The sequence below is a fragment of the Micromys minutus genome (genome assembly GCF_963924665.1).
Source record: "Micromys minutus genome assembly, chromosome: 2".
Classification (NCBI taxonomy): Eukaryota; Metazoa; Chordata; class Mammalia; order Rodentia; family Muridae; genus Micromys; species Micromys minutus.
The window spans coordinates 55,303,678-55,318,842 of record NC_137971.1 but is presented as its reverse complement, the minus strand read 5'-3'; the positions used below and the strand labels follow the sequence as shown (position 1 = coordinate 55,318,842).

At 48.5% G+C, this 15,165-nt stretch overlaps 1 protein-coding gene across 2 annotated transcripts in view; it reads left to right on the top strand.

Annotated features, from left to right (window-relative positions):
- SHANK2 (SH3 and multiple ankyrin repeat domains 2) overlaps nt 1–15,165 on the top strand; it is a gene marked incomplete at both ends in the record, with an annotated part of 372,055 nt that overhangs the window by 335,201 nt on the left and 21,689 nt on the right. The window contains 3 exons of one of the 2 annotated variants that reach the window (XM_080911816.1): nt 12,594–12,729; nt 13,513–13,593; nt 14,985–15,005. In XM_080911816.1, the coding sequence (XP_080767942.1) occupies nt 12,594–12,729; nt 13,513–13,593; nt 14,985–15,005 (238 nt within the window). The remainder of the gene's footprint in view (nt 1–12,593; nt 12,730–13,512; nt 13,594–14,984; nt 15,006–15,165) is intronic. The other variant, XM_080911817.1, reaches the window with a different exon arrangement.

The window sequence follows — 15,165 nt, the reverse complement described above, 5'->3', positions numbered from 1 at the left end:
TGCGCACTGGGCAAATTCACTACCAACAAAGCCATATCCCTCTTTCTCCTCTCCAATCTCCTTTCTCCCTTTTAACAAAAAGATCTCCCAGAAGGAGGTACTTGACTCTAAAGTTGCCGAGGATAGGACTCATGTGAGGCAATAGATTCACATGTTCAAAGACGTGCCTGGGTACATAAAAAGTTTGAGGCCAGCCTGAGCTACATGAGACATTGTCTAGAGAAAGAGAGATGAAGGAGGGAGGAAGCGGGGAGAGGGAGAGGAACCCATCCCATTTTTAATGGTTTGCTGTCCTGTTCTGAACATGACAGGAGGGTTCTGAACCAGTAGACAGATGCTAGGTAGATATTAAAGCCAAGCACTGCACAGTCTTGTTGAATAATCATGTGTGCATACTAGCTCATGAATTTCGAGAAAACAGCACGCTCCTGCAAGACTCGGGAACAGGAGAGGAGGTGGGGGCACGTGGGAACGCCCCCAACTGTCTCACTGTGTTCCTAGCAGTCTAGTGCTAGTCTGAAGCAGGAGGCTTGTTTACAGAGGACAGTGAATGCAAAGTTACCTGGTGCTTTAAAACAAACAAACAAACAAAAGCCAACCAACCTCTCTGAGTTCATTATGGCGAAGGAACCAGATCATGAACCGGAAATGATAAGTGAAAAGAAGGACCACACTGTTACCCTGTGCTTCTCTTTGCAAGGTCCCCAGATGGGTCAGGGTTAAGAAGTGCTTATGTTCCCCACCCCCTCCCCTCTCCTCTCTTAGTTCTCTCCCCCCCCCGTGCATGTGTGTGTGTGTGTGTGTGTGTGTGTGTGTGTGTGTGTGTAAAATCTTGTAAAGGTAAGAAGACAACTTGCAGGAATTGGATCTCTCCTTCTACCATGTGGGCCCTGGGCTCTGAACTCAGGTCAACAGGCTTAGCAATCAAACACCTTTGATTCTACTGAATCGTCTTGCCATCCCTGGAGGTTTCTCTAAAATCTGTTCCAAATGAGGCAGGAGAGATGGCTCAGTGGTTAAGATTAAGATCACTTCCTGCTCTTACAGAAGACCCAGGTTCGGTTCCAAGCACCCGTATCAGGTGGTCCACAGCTGTCTCGAACTCCAGCTCCAGGGTATCTGGCCAGGTATTCTTACTATCGTGGGCAACTGTACTCATGTGCACTTACCTCTACAGACATTTTATTTTGTAATTAGTTTTGCTTCGTAGAGGGAAAAGTGAGGGCCAGGGAGATGGCTCAGAGGGAAAGGGGGCTTGCTGCCAAGACTGACCTGAGTCATATCCCTGGACTCACAGTTGAAGGAGAATGCCAACTCCTGCAGGCTGTCTCCTGACCTTCACACATGCAATTTCAAAGTCTAAATTCAAGGGGGAAAATGATTGAAAAGTACAAAACCCCAGATTTCCTTCAGGTTTCTAATTGGTTCTGACCTGTTGGTCATGTGACAGCTGCCCTCCTCATTTCTGCCTGTTGGGATCTGTTATGTGGCTGCTGACAAAGTGTGTGTTAGTAGCTGAGTACTCTCTCTGCACTGTGCATTCTGTGGGTTCAGAGCTATGTTACAGTACCACACAGATGGTCTCATTGGGTAGAAAGTCCACTAGGTTCCATCTGCTTTCTCACATCTTAGAACCACTGATGGCCAATGCTACCTCTGCAGTTTTCAGTGGTCCTGAACTTGGATTCAGGATGTAACCTTTCCATTAAGATTAAGATTTTCACACTATCAAGACTTCCTATTATTTTGCAGCTTTATAGCTCATTCCTCTTTTCCGTCATCGAATGATGTTTGTATAGTGGTGCCACCAAGAATATGTTCATCCACTAGCCTACCGAAGGACATCATAATTGCTTCTGAGTCTTAGCAATTAAGACTAACATTTCTAGAAATATCCATATACACGTGTTTGTGTGGACCTGAGTTTCTAGCTCCCTTGGGTAAATACCAAGAAAACGGGTGGCTGGGTTATACAACAAGAATATGTTCCATTATATAAGAAACTGCCAGACTGGGGGGCTGTGAGCCCCCACTCCTACAGGACGGGGTACCTGTCATGACATTTGATGGCTTCTGGGAGAGGGAGAGTCAGTTTTCTTTAAAGGTGTGACCCCTGGCAGGTTGGTTACACACCAGTGGATAGTGCCACACATAGGTGTGCATGAACAGTACCAATCAGACTTGTTGGTTATAAAAATTAAATTTTTGTTTTTTTTAAAAAGAGGATGTAAAGTTGGGAGACGGTGGGAGGATGGATGCAAGAGAAGTTGGGGGAGGAGTGTGGGTGAGTATGATCAAAATACACTGGATAAAATGCTTAACGAATTATTAAACTATTACATTATTATTTTTTTAAAAAACTGCTAGACTATCCCTACAGAGGCTGGACCATCTACAGGATGAGAGAGCTCCTCAGGGTATAGCATTTGCATGAGGTTGTCCTAAGGGGTACATGACAGTACCCAGTCCTGTGAAAGTACAATTTCTTAGTACCAAATTGTTCATGTTCAACTGAGAAATATTGTTCTCCTTTTTGGTTTCTGGCTGGTAGTGCTGTTTGGGGAGAATATGTGTCCTAGTTACCTTTGTCAACTTGACACAGCCTAAAGTCATCTGAGAAAAGAGCCTCAATTTATATAGAAGGGCCTTCACTATTGTGGGTGGCACCTTTCCCTAGGCTTATGTCGTGGACTGTATAAGAAAGCCAAGTGAGTGAGCAAGCTAGCAAGCAGCACCCTCCATGGTTCCTGCCTCCAGTTTCCTTCCCTGGCTTTCCCACAATGCTAGACTGTGACCTGGATGTCTAAGCCAAATATACCCTTTTTGTCCTCAAGATGATTTTGGTTGGGGTGTTTTCTTAAAGTCACAGAAGGGAAACTAGAACAGTGTGGAATTTTTGAGGTCATGGGGCCAAGTGGACTGGTGGGTGATAGACTCTGAGAATAACTCTGCTTCCTGCCCTGCTTCCTGGTCTACAGAGATGTAAGCCAGCGAGCACACCTAGCCCCTCCTGCCCTTGTACCATCCCTGCCAACATGAGCCACGATAAGCCCTTTCTTCTTCATTTTAAACACCAGCATTTATCTGATGTGTGTTTTGCAGACTTTCTTGTCCAGTCTATAGCACTTTTATTCTTAACAGTGGGTCTTTCTTCATGCAAACCTACTGCTAGATGCAACCCACCATGCCCACAACTCCTGCCTCAATCCTGCTTTGGGTGCTACATGGGGAGACTTAAGGTCACCTGGATTTTTCTCTAGCATTATCATCCAATGGTGTGATAGTGTGGACTGTTATATTTAGAGCTGTGATCCATTTTGGGTTAATTTCTAAAGGTTTGGGGTCTGTGTCAATGTTCACTTTCTGCACGTGGGTGTCCGATAGTTTGGAACACTGGAAACTCTTGTTCTTTCTCCACAGCTTTACTAGAAGCCTTTGTCAAAACATCAGTTGACGAAATAAGGGGTCTATTCTGGGCTCTCTGTTACGCTCTGCTGACCTGCCAGCAGCTTTCTCACTGGCACCCTGCTGTCTTGAGTCCAGCTCTGGATAGTGCATCCCCAAGTGCAGTCATCTTAGCTCTGGGCTTTGCCCTGCTCTTGTGTCCCATTTGCTAATTTGATCTGTAACCTTTCCAGGTAAATTTTGGGTCGGTTTCCCAGCATTGACGTACAATGGGCCAGGCTAAAAGTAACCCTGTTAGAAGCCTCTTCTGAATAAGAGACACCTATATGGAGCCCCGGAGGTTTAGTGTAAAAATGTGCTATCAAAGACAAAGCCCAAAACAAACACTCCAAAAGGGATGGGCTGGCCAGATGGCTCAGTGGGTAAAGGCTATTGCGCCAAGCCTGACTACTCAAATTCCATCCTCAAGAGCCACAACACAGGAGAGAACTGTCTCCTACAAGCTATCCTCTGACCTCTACACACACACACACACACACACACACACACACACACACACACACTCACATAGGCACTCACAAAATAAATAAAGTTAATAAAGAATTAAAAACACATGCCATGAAAAAATGGGAGGGACTGCTGTGCAGGGAGACAACTATTAAACAAATCTATGATTCGTGTGCTCAGAGAGATCAAAGAAGATGCCGCCTCCTTGAAGTAAGAACAAAACGCCCTTCTGAAAGGGAACATTCAGAGAACAAAATAAGAGTTCTCGAAATTTGAGAAAACACGATAGCAGATGTGAGTATTTTGATAGATGGACTAGAAGATGAACCTCTGAGAACAGAAGAAATGGTGCGGGATGGAGGGGGGATGGAGGAGAAGCAGCCTGGCCTTCTCTGAGCAAAGACACAGACAGGGGGTGATTAACAAATCACAGAAAAACGTTCCCATCTGAACACCTGGAGTTCTTTGATGAACAAGAGGTGAAAACAGTCACACTACACACACCAGACACACCAGACACCCATGTAGCTCAAGATGTGGATGGAAGGGACTCAGAATATCACACAGGAGTAAAACAGTGGCGAGGGGCTTGGGAGATGGCTCGGTCAGAGAAGCACTCGCTTTCTTAGCACAGAGAGCTGAGTCTAGTCCTCAGAACCACATAAAAACCGCTGAATGAATAAATGCTGGATATGGTGGAGCATGCCTTTAACTCCAGCAGTCCTCAGGCAGAGACACACATATCTCAATGAGTTTGGGGCCAGCCTGGGACACAAAGTGAGACCATGTCTCTAAATAAATAAATTAGCTGAATAAGGTGGGAATGATTATAATCGCATCACTAAAAGACAGACAGGCAGTTCCCTGGGGCTTACTGATCAGCCTTGGTGGGTCCCAAGACAATGAAAGATCCAACCCCCAAAATTAAGTGATCATTCCTGGTGCATGACAGAAATTGTCCTCTGGTCTTTGCATGTACACATACACACACACACACACACACACTACTGTCATATTCTTCCATCCCTCTGTAGCAGGCTTCACATCTGAAATAAACGGAAGCCAGCCTTCAGAACCCTCAAGATCATATGTGATCTTTATCGAGTCATCTAGCTGTTCTGTCAGTTTGAAAAGGGGTGTGTGATGGTTAGTACTGTCAACTTGGTCTGGAATCACCCAGAAGCACTGTGGGCACATCTTTAAGGGATTATCTAGATTGAGTTGCCAGGAGCAGGAAGCCCATCTGTGTTTTCAGCACCATGCGCTGGGCTGGAGCTCTGGACTGAATAGGAAAGCAAGAAAAGCAGCTGAACAGCAACATCGCTCTCCTGCTTCCTAAAGGCGGTCGCAGTGTGACCGGCTGCCTCACACGTCTGTAGCCAGGCCTTCCCTGCTGTGGTGGACTACACCCTAAACCATGGCCAAGATGAACTCTTCCTCTCTTACACGGCTTCTGTCAGGCATTTCGTTTCAACTTTAGAGAAAAGGGTTAAAGAGTGTTGGGGATGGGGGTGTTGACATTTCCTACATGTCTATGGGTTGCTGAGCTCTGTATTTATGCAAAAGTTTATACATGTTTACACATGTGGGGTCTTTGATATTCAACACATGTTTATCGCTGCCTTGATCCCTTCCTTCTTTTCTTCCCATAATGCTTTTTTTTCTTTTAAGATTTATTTTTATTTCATGTGTATGGTGTTTTTGCATGTACACCTGTAGCCAACATGCATGCAGTGCCCCTAGAGGGCGGAAGAAGGCATCAGGTCCTCTGGAACTGAAGTTACAGATGGGTTAATATACCATGTGGGTTCTGGAAACAAACCTGTGTCCTCTGCAAGAGGAGCCAGTGCTTTTAACACTCAGCCACCTCTCTAGCCCCATTAAGAAATTTTTGAGGTGGGAACCTCATAGCATAAACCTCGACCCTTTAAAGTATACAACCGACTGGTTTTTTAAATGTCAATTGTGCAGCCATTAGCACAAGATTGTAGAGCAAGATGCTGCCCAAAGAAGTCATCTCACACCCATGATCCTCCTGCCCACCAGGAACCTCTGTGCATAGGCTTCGTGTGTATTCAGCTGCTTTTAATATTCCTGGGCATTTACCTTGGTGTAGAGTTCCTGGGTGGGATAGTGGCGTATTTGACAGGTTCCGAACAGAGCAGCGTGCTGCTCAGAGGAGGCTGGTTTGTAGATGCTAATGGAGCCTTCACCCTTTCCCACTTCCTCTTAGTGGCTTCATACTGAAGACACATGAATGGGCTGGAGAGATGGCTCGGCATTTAAAAGCACTCACTGCTCTTCCGGAGGACCTATGTTAGGTTTCCAGCACCCTAGTCAAGCAGTGCACAACTATGTCCTCCAGGTCCAGGAGCTGTGGCGCCCTCTTCTGGAATTTGTAGTCAATGAATGCACATTAGGGTACATAGCCCCCACCCCACCCCACCCCCACAATACTCATATAATTAAAAATTAAGCCCTTTTTAAAAGAAAATCAGTGAATAGCGGTTTAGATCTTTCTTTTAAATCTATTTTTATATCTCTGGTGTTTTGTTTTGTTGTTGTATTTTGGTTTTGAAACAGGCCTGGGACTCCTGTGTGCTGGGATTAAGGGTGTGTGTCATGTCTGGCCAGGCCTGCTTGTTAATTGGAGTTTTATACCACTAACTTTTAAGTCTTGCTGACATTTAGTCTGGACCTGTGGCTTTGCTTTCTGCTTCTCTGTGCCTTTCGTCCTGTCTTCCCCTTTCTGCCATATTGTGGCTTATCTGTTCTGTTTGGTTGGCCAACAGGCTTTAGCTGCTCCTCTCTGCGTTCTACGTGGCTCAGGTCACAGGCATTCTTCAGTGGTCAGGGTCTACTTGAGTCGGTAGCACAGATGTGACACAAACTTTTTATATTGTGCATTCCAGTCTTTTGTGTCTGGGAACCACAAGGGCATAGTTGACTTCCTGCCAGCCGATTGTCCCTCTCTAAATCTGCATAGACATAGAGAGCCCCCACTGCTGTTACTTTTGCCTCAGTTCTGTAGACAGCAGAAAAGTTCGGTCCTCAGCCAATCTTTGTCCTCTCCTAATGCCCTCAAAGTCCTTCGAGTGTTGGAAACATTGTCTCCTGACTTCTGGCCTGCAGGGCTTAAGACATGAAGTTCTTTGAAGCATCCCTCTTCTCTGGTTTAAGGTATCCACATTGTCTTCCACTTCCAGGGTCAGACTGTAACATGCCTGCCTGAGACTCCCTTTAGAGTTTGAGGCTCACCATATTTCTTGAACCTGTGGCTTTACATCCTTCACCAAACCGTGTGTGTGCACATGTGTGTGTGTGTGTGTGTGTGTGTTTGTCTGTGTGAATATGTTTGTGTGTGTGTGTGTGTGTGTTTGTGTGTGTGAGTGTGTGTTTGTGTGTGTGCCTGTGTGTGTGCCTGTGTGAGTGTGTGTGTGTGGGTGTGAGTGTGTATGAGTGTATATGTGTGTGTATATCTGTGATTCTAGTCTCCTCTCTTTCAGGACCCCGCATTACCTTTACATTAAGCGTTGGCTGATGATGCCCTATGCAGCCTTACGTCTCTGCTCATTTTTTAAAATCTCTTTGTCATCCCCTGACTCACAGCTCTGTCATCTCTACTTTGCTGCCAAGCCCACCCCAGGGAGCACTGTGAGAGCTGTGCTCACACCCCTGGGAACCAAGCCCACCCGGGGGAGCACTGTGGTAGCTGTGCTCACACCCCTGGGAGACACTTCCAATGCCAGGTCATCTGTGTTTCTCAAATGGGTTTGAATTGTGCCCTAAATGTTGTGAAATTTGGGGCATGGCAACTTTGGACTTGGTTACAGTTTCCAGATGAACATTCATGTTTTCTGTGGCGCTGACTACCAGCTTGATTAGACTCTGGGGGTCCCACTCTGTGGCTTGTAGTAGCCGTAGCTCACAGTTCCATCCTGGTTCTTTTGGTAGTTTTCCCTGAGGCTCTATGGCACACACAGTTCACTCAGTCAGCCTGAGATCTCGAGAAGATTACCCAGAGGACATGCAGCTGGCCTTTCTGTCCTTCCTGCTGGGATTCTGCCTTGTTTTAGCACCCATGGCCATCCTGAGCTCTGCCCTATGGTTTCCCAAGCTGGTGCAGCTGCAGTTTTCTATCAGAGCTGCAGATGACCCACAGGGCACTACTCCCATCCAAAGCCCCTCTGCCTCTATTTATACTCCAACACTGCCTTCTCTGCTTTCTTTCTACTTTGGGTAGGGATTGTAGCTGTCCAGTCTTCACAGATGTTACCTAAAGAAGAGTTAAAATTAGGGGCGTACTTTACCATACCCTCCACCTCCAAGTTTTATACCCAGCAAAACTATTGATTATGTTTGAGGGTCATAGGGCAGTGTGTCAAAAATAATCTCCAAATTGCTCCATTAGGAAACTCCATTCCTCCCCACACACACCAAAAAGGGGTGTTTTTAAACCAAATAAACCACTCACATACCCAAAGTCTGAGATCCAAGTCATCCAACATGAGTATCAGAGGACACCCAGGGATGGTGGCATAGGGACCTCAGACTAGTCTGGAAAACAGTCTTGACTACACAGTACCAATCAAAAGTTCTCATGAGAGGCTAGAAGTAGTAACACCTATTTGAAATTTCATCATACAAGAAGTAGAGGCAAGAGGGTCATGAATAGTTCAGGTTTAGCTGTACAGAGAGCTCCAGGCCAGCCAGGGCCACATATTTGACCTGTGTCAAAAACAAACCAACAAGAGAATCTCAGCAGGCAGTTCTTCACTCCAAATTAAAACCTCATGGATCTGAAGATTGTGAAAAGGGAGTCTCAGAATTAGGAAAGTGTTTGGGTTTGAATTTCTGTTAAGTACACAGAAAATTAAACCAATGAAAAAAAACAACAAAATTATTTTGCTCCGGGGAGGGAAACCGTACATGAGATGATAAAGTAACCAAATCAGAGTATATGGTTTAAGTATGGGAGGATTATGGCACAGTGGAGAGGAACAATGAATGTTGGTCTAGTTAAATGTGATGTAAATGTACCCCGAGAGTCAGAGCTGGAAGCATAGCAGGAGGGCTGAAGAAAAAGAGGTCCCCCCACCCCCGCAGCTGAAACTCCAACCTTCCCTTCCATAGTGACTCTTCAGCAGATGAGAGCTCAAGTGTAGTTCACAGTAGACAGTCAGGACGGTCAACAGCATGGACAGAATTTGCTAAAGGCCTTGGGTGAGAACTGGGCGCCGAGCAGGAAGCCTCCTCTGTCCGTTGTCCACACCAAACTCCAACATTTAAGGAACACCACTCTGATTGAAGACCCCATTTCATTATGAAGGACTATATAGGACCCTGTTCTTCACAAAACAGCTAAATCCTATTTAGCCTGGCTTATTCACTCTCCATAGGACAATGGCTATGTGTATACTTCCAACATGTACTGGCACAGAATATACATCACCATTCCAAAGGGAGAAATGGGGCATTGTGGGGAAAGAAACACATGCCAAGGCAAGATGGAAACCCAGCAGGACAAACAGCAAAACCCATAGCTCTATGTCGGGTGTCTCTGCAGCCGGAATCCTGATCTTTCTGTCTGGGAGAAGGACTGTGTTCATTTTCCCCTGCAAGGAGAGATCAGGTGAGGGGCAGGCTCTGGGATTCTGCAGCCCAGCCTGGGATGGGGACTCTGTGCATGACACACCTGACAGTGTGGAGGATGACAGCAGTGTGCATACATCAGCCCTAATCCTAATGAAAAGTCTCTTGTCCCCCGAGTGGGGAAGGCATGGTGCCCAGCAGCCTCAGGGAGAATGAAGTCCAATGGCAGAAAAGAAAAAAGCCTGGAAAAACAGCTCCTAGGGAAAAGTCTCTCCTCGTCCCCGTGTTCCTAGAAAGCCCCAGTGGAGTAACACTGTTCTCTAGACAAGACGTTCTTGTCCTCTGGGCCTGTAGGCAGCTGTGATGACCTGCACAAGACTGGAGCCATTTGCTTTCTGTCATGGGAGAGGAGAGGGGCTCATGGCTCCCTGTCCATCCTCAAGATTTATAGACCTTTAAGGATTACTAGAAAGAGGAGATCACAAGGCCATACCCCCATGGGCCTTTATGGTCAGTTAATGGTTATCAGGATGTCTAGCCACTTAACCAGTGCCAGGGTTTCAGCTGGCCATAAGATGTCCAAGCTCTCATGATACCATTGCAAAAGGTAGAACTACAGGACCTGCCCACAGGGTCTGCTCCTTCCCTAGATAGCATTTCCCAGTGTTTCCTTCTCTCTGAGTTCTGGTCATAGCAGCACTGGGCCTTGCAGGCTGTGTCAGAGCTACTCTGTCACCTCTGCAGGACTTGGGGACTATAGCTCCTTCCCTGCCTCACAGCTTCCTTTCAACCACCAAGAGTCTTTGCCAGGGAAGCTGATGGCAGGGATGCTGCCTTCCCCATCAAGGCCTGTGTATAACTGGGGGGGGGGGAGGTTGGAGCACATAGAACACTGACTCTTAAGGGCCTCGAATGAAGGATGGTAGGTAACCCAGCTCCGAGTTGCGTGGCACAGCATGGCTGGTCACTGATTTCTGTACACTGCTGTTCGGTGGCTATTCTCCAATAAAGAACAAAGCAAAGGGAGGCAGGGGTTTTTTTTTTTTTTCCCTCCCTGCTTTGGAGGCTGGGATGCTGAGAGGAAGGCACTGGCTATCCTGGCTTGCAGGCTGTTGTGTCCTTGATGGTTCCACACAGGGGGACAGGCCCTGGTACCCTTTGTAGGAAACATCCATCAATTTATGAGTCACCCTTGAGGAAGCCCCGGACTGAATAAAAAGGAACATAGGAGCTGAGCATCTCTCTCTGCTTCCTGACTGTGGATACATTGTAACCAGCTGCCTCATGCTCCTGCCTCGAGGCCTCATTCACAATGATGGACTGTGTCCTCAATAACTGAGAGCCAAATAAGCCCTTTCCTTAAGCTGCCTGAGTCAGATGTTTGTCACAGCAATGAGACAAGAACATACGTCCCAAAGACCCCAGTCACCTCTGGGGTAAGATACTGTGCTGTGACAGTTGTGACTGCTGGGCTGACAAGCTTACTGAACTCCTGAATCGCCAGTGAAGCCATTGTGAACCCCAAACACCCAGTGAAGCCATAGCTCCTCTCCTGTAGCCTCGGCCCAGCTCGGCTGTTTTGGGAGACTTGGTATTTAGTTTCTCTACTTGGCATCATTTGTGCAATGACAAGTGTGTATCACCAGAGCTGTGTGCTTCAGGCTCCAGCTGTTTTGTGACACTTAGGGCCCAGTCTTCTGACTTTTTACAACTTTGGCCCAAGGCGAATGTGAAGTTCTCGGTGCCCACGCCAGCCCTGGCATCCAGGTCTGTCCAATAGGCGCACACTTGTAGTTTGGGAAGACAGTCAGCAGGACAGCTGTCCACCTGTGAGCTGTGCCCACTCAGTGTGTCTCCTCCAGCTCAGGAGGACTGGCAATAGTCCCTTTCAAACCTTACCCCCTTACAGAGTATGGGCACAGGTCAAGGCTTGGTATCAATCCCAGCTATGATCCAAAGGATGAATTCTAAAAGCCCAGCCCATGGCTGAACTCTGAATTGATTTCATGGATATCCCACAGATATCTTACAGCAGCAATATGGGAGGTCCATTCTGTCCCTTTCCAGAACTCTAAGAGCAAACAGCATCAAAGCAATGGTCACAAGTCCATGCAGATGAGAGGGCCAGGGGAGGCTGGATGGCTCCTGGGCAAATAACAGAGCTCAGGGTTCTGCTGTGGGCTCCTGTATACCCATTCATGTCGCGATGTAAATGGGGTTTGGGGGTTTGTATGAGTATCTGAGTTCTTAAATTCCAATAGCTAAGTAGTGTCCAACACTGCTGGGCAAGATTTGACCTCTGGTGATCTTGAATGAAAGACACAGTGCTAGGATGGGCCTGTTCACAATGCCCAACTTCCAACCTGCCCATCAGTAAGACTCTGGCTTTGGTAACAAGGCCTGGGGATCTGCTCCATGAGGTCCAAGAGCTCTTGGCAAAGGGTCGCAGTGATGCCACACCTCTGCTCAAATCTGTGTCTGCTTCTTCCTGGGGATGGGAGGAGAGCGCCTGATTCTGAAAACCCAGGTTTTCTGAACCTGGGCTGTGCTCACAGCAGCAGTGTTGGGATTCAGGCGCGCACCACCACTATCCCAGGAGGACAGGGGCAGTTTTCCCTTCTCCCTGCAGTGCCAGGGCACAAGCGGCATCTCTCTTCACACCTTGGATAGTCAAGCTTTTCCTCCTCTGTGTGGAATAAAAGAGGAAGCCTGGAGGCAGTGACCAAAGCATGGGGAAAGCAATTAAGGGCCAGGTTTCTACCTCACTGTAAAAGGAGAGAGCCGCTCCTGCATCCAGCCCTGGGGATCTCCTGGGCAACTCCTGATGATTCTGTTAGGTATGATGCACAGGTTCTGGCAGAGTATACTGGATGAGGCCTCCCACCTCTCACAGTGTGCAGCACACATGATGACCTCCCCGAAGCAAAATTCCGTCCATAGTAACCAACCCTACCCCCACCCCCGTCTCCTTCGTCCATAGTAACCAACCCTACCCCCACCCCCGTCTCCTGTAGAGTAGCAGCAGCACGTGCCTCACCCCTCTGCCTCCTCTCACATGTTGCTGACCTGCTGTGCCTCTCTCCCTGCAGGTTAACAATGAAAATGTCGTCAAGGTGGGCCACAGGCAGGTGGTCAACATGATCCGCCAGGGAGGGAATCACCTCGTCCTTAAGGTCGTCACGGTGACCAGGAATCTAGACCCTGATGATACCGCCAGAAAGAAAGGTGTGTGCCCCTCAAGGTGCCCTGCAAGGGGGAAGGCAGGGGCAAAGCAAGGGAGGAGAGCGGGATTCTTTTCAGCTGAGAGCCAAGGCAACGGTGTGACATTTAAGTTTGTGTCCAAGGCCATGCCATTGAGTCACCATTCTGCTAAGGGAGGTCATAGCTGAGCCAGCAAACAGGTGCCAAGTACAGAACAGATACCCCTGCCGCATTGGTAGGACAGATGTGGAGGATAAAGGAGTTCTTCTAGCCAGCTGTTCCTAAAACAACTCTGTCAAGGTACCAGGTACAACTAGGAGAGGATGTCGAGGTGCCTGTAGCAGGTTCGCTCAGTAGCTGGGCTGTGTAGGAGAGAGAGCTGTAAACAGTTGAGACCACGGTGAGTGGGTAGGGGGATGACATTTCCTGGGCACCAAGAGGCCTCTTTCCCCAGCTCCAGCGAATCCTGTGTCCCTAACCTGACAAGCTGGCAGGTAGTGGCAAAGCCACCTATTCCACTGCTCTGTCACAGTCAGATTCGCACAGACAGAACAGAGCCCGAGGTCCCCTCCCTAGCCCAGAGCACCTGAGAACCTTAGAACCCATAGCTGCTGCCAACCATGGCTACCCAACTGTGACAACGTCCCCAACCACCTGTCAGCTTCCCCCACAAAACAGGTTGGAGGGCCTCTGCCTCTCAGATTTCTTCCTATGTCCAAAAGTTAAGGGCAATGGGGTGGGGGCATAGGATGGAGTGAGGCCTTGTGGTGGTTCTCATACCTGCCCTACCTCTGCCTACCCATCAAGCTCCCCCACCTCCAAAGCGGGCTCCGACCACGGCCCTCACCCTGCGTTCCAAGTCCATGACAGCGGAATTGGAGGAACTCGGTAAGGCTACCTCGCCCTGCTGCCCTCAGCCAATGCATGACCTCCTGCTGGCTGGCTTGAATGTACCCCACCCCTGCATGCCCTACAGCTCCAACACTTGGCTTGGCATCTCTAGTGGGGGCCGAGGTGGGATGGGGCTGTTTCTCTTTCTGTTTATCTAACATTGTTTTGTTTTGACTTTTTGGGCCTCTCACTAGTGGACAAAGGTAAGCAGCCCCGCTAGCCCTGCAGCAGCATCCCTGCTGCCTCGGGCACCCTCACCGACCCCACCTCAGCCTGGCCTCTAGCGTGCTCGGACTACAGAAGGCCCTGCCCTCAGGGACTCTTCAGAGAATCTCAGCACACCCAGTACTCTAAAGGATCCTCATTAAACAGACTTGGCCATTTGTCCCTTTGGAGGTAGATGCTGCAGAGGGACCATCAGCCATTGGAACCATTAAGAAAAGGGATGATTCTGGTGCGACTAAGTGCCATATCCTGTGTGTTACCCAGGTGCCACCAGGTAGCCAGGGAACCTCTGCAAAGAGGGGAGGGTGGGTGACTCTGAGCCAGAGGTTGTGAGAGGAAGCACTGGCCTCATGAAGGACTGGTGAGGGTGGGCTCCTTGGCACAGAAGCAACCGCTCAGATGTAAAGCTAATAGCTCTTAGTGGTGTCCTGCTAGGATGTCACTAGCAGCCAACAGAATTGTGTGCGAAACTCTCAGGTCCCCACCAGCATAAAGCAGCCCCCTGCCTCCTTGCTTGTGTCAAACATTGTATTTCTTGCTGCTTTCTGGGAATCAGAAGCTTGCCTCAAATTGTCAGCCTTCTAGAAGCAGGTACCGTGACACAAGAATGCTTCTCCACCCAGAAACTGGAGTACCTCTCCTTCCAGCCGTGCCCCTGACCCTATCCTATCCCTGCAAACATCCCACTGGGGATGTTCTAATTGTGTCCCCATGATAGAATGTCTGCCCTACTTACGATGGGCCAAGGCCAGCCTGCCCTACTGAAGGGGTCGCTACCATGTTCCCTAGGAGTTCATAAAGCAGGAGCTGTCTCCAGTTCCCAGGGTTTCCAGGTCCCAGAGCCTCCATGCCCTTTTAAAGGACCCCTCCTGTCCTCCTGTGCCACCTCACAAAGCTCAGTCTCACCTGTAGAATGCTGGAGAGATGCAGGGGCCAAAGTAAGAAAGAAAGCCTTGTTACGGCCACACAGGAGGTGGGGCGAGAAAAAAAAGAGCAACTGAAGACAAGTTGTAGGGCTACTCTGCCTCTCCCTCCAGTGGTCTCCATGCTGCTTCCCCTGTCTGTGTCCTATGGTCACTGAGTTGAGTAAGGCCCCAGGGTGCGGGCCACTGTGGGAGGGCGTCACCTTGGGTGGCTCACGCGCTTCCCTTTCTGTTTGCAAGCCTCAGTCCGGAAGAAGAAGGGTAAGGGAGGTGTCTGTCCCATCCCAGTAGAAGAGAAATCCCCTCATAACCATTGTGTAGAGTCCAGAGTGTACTGTGAGCCTTGTGTCATCTTCCCTATGTGGGGGGAGGGGAGTCATACCCAAGAACCCCTCCCTGAATTGTACCCTGTTCTGGTCTG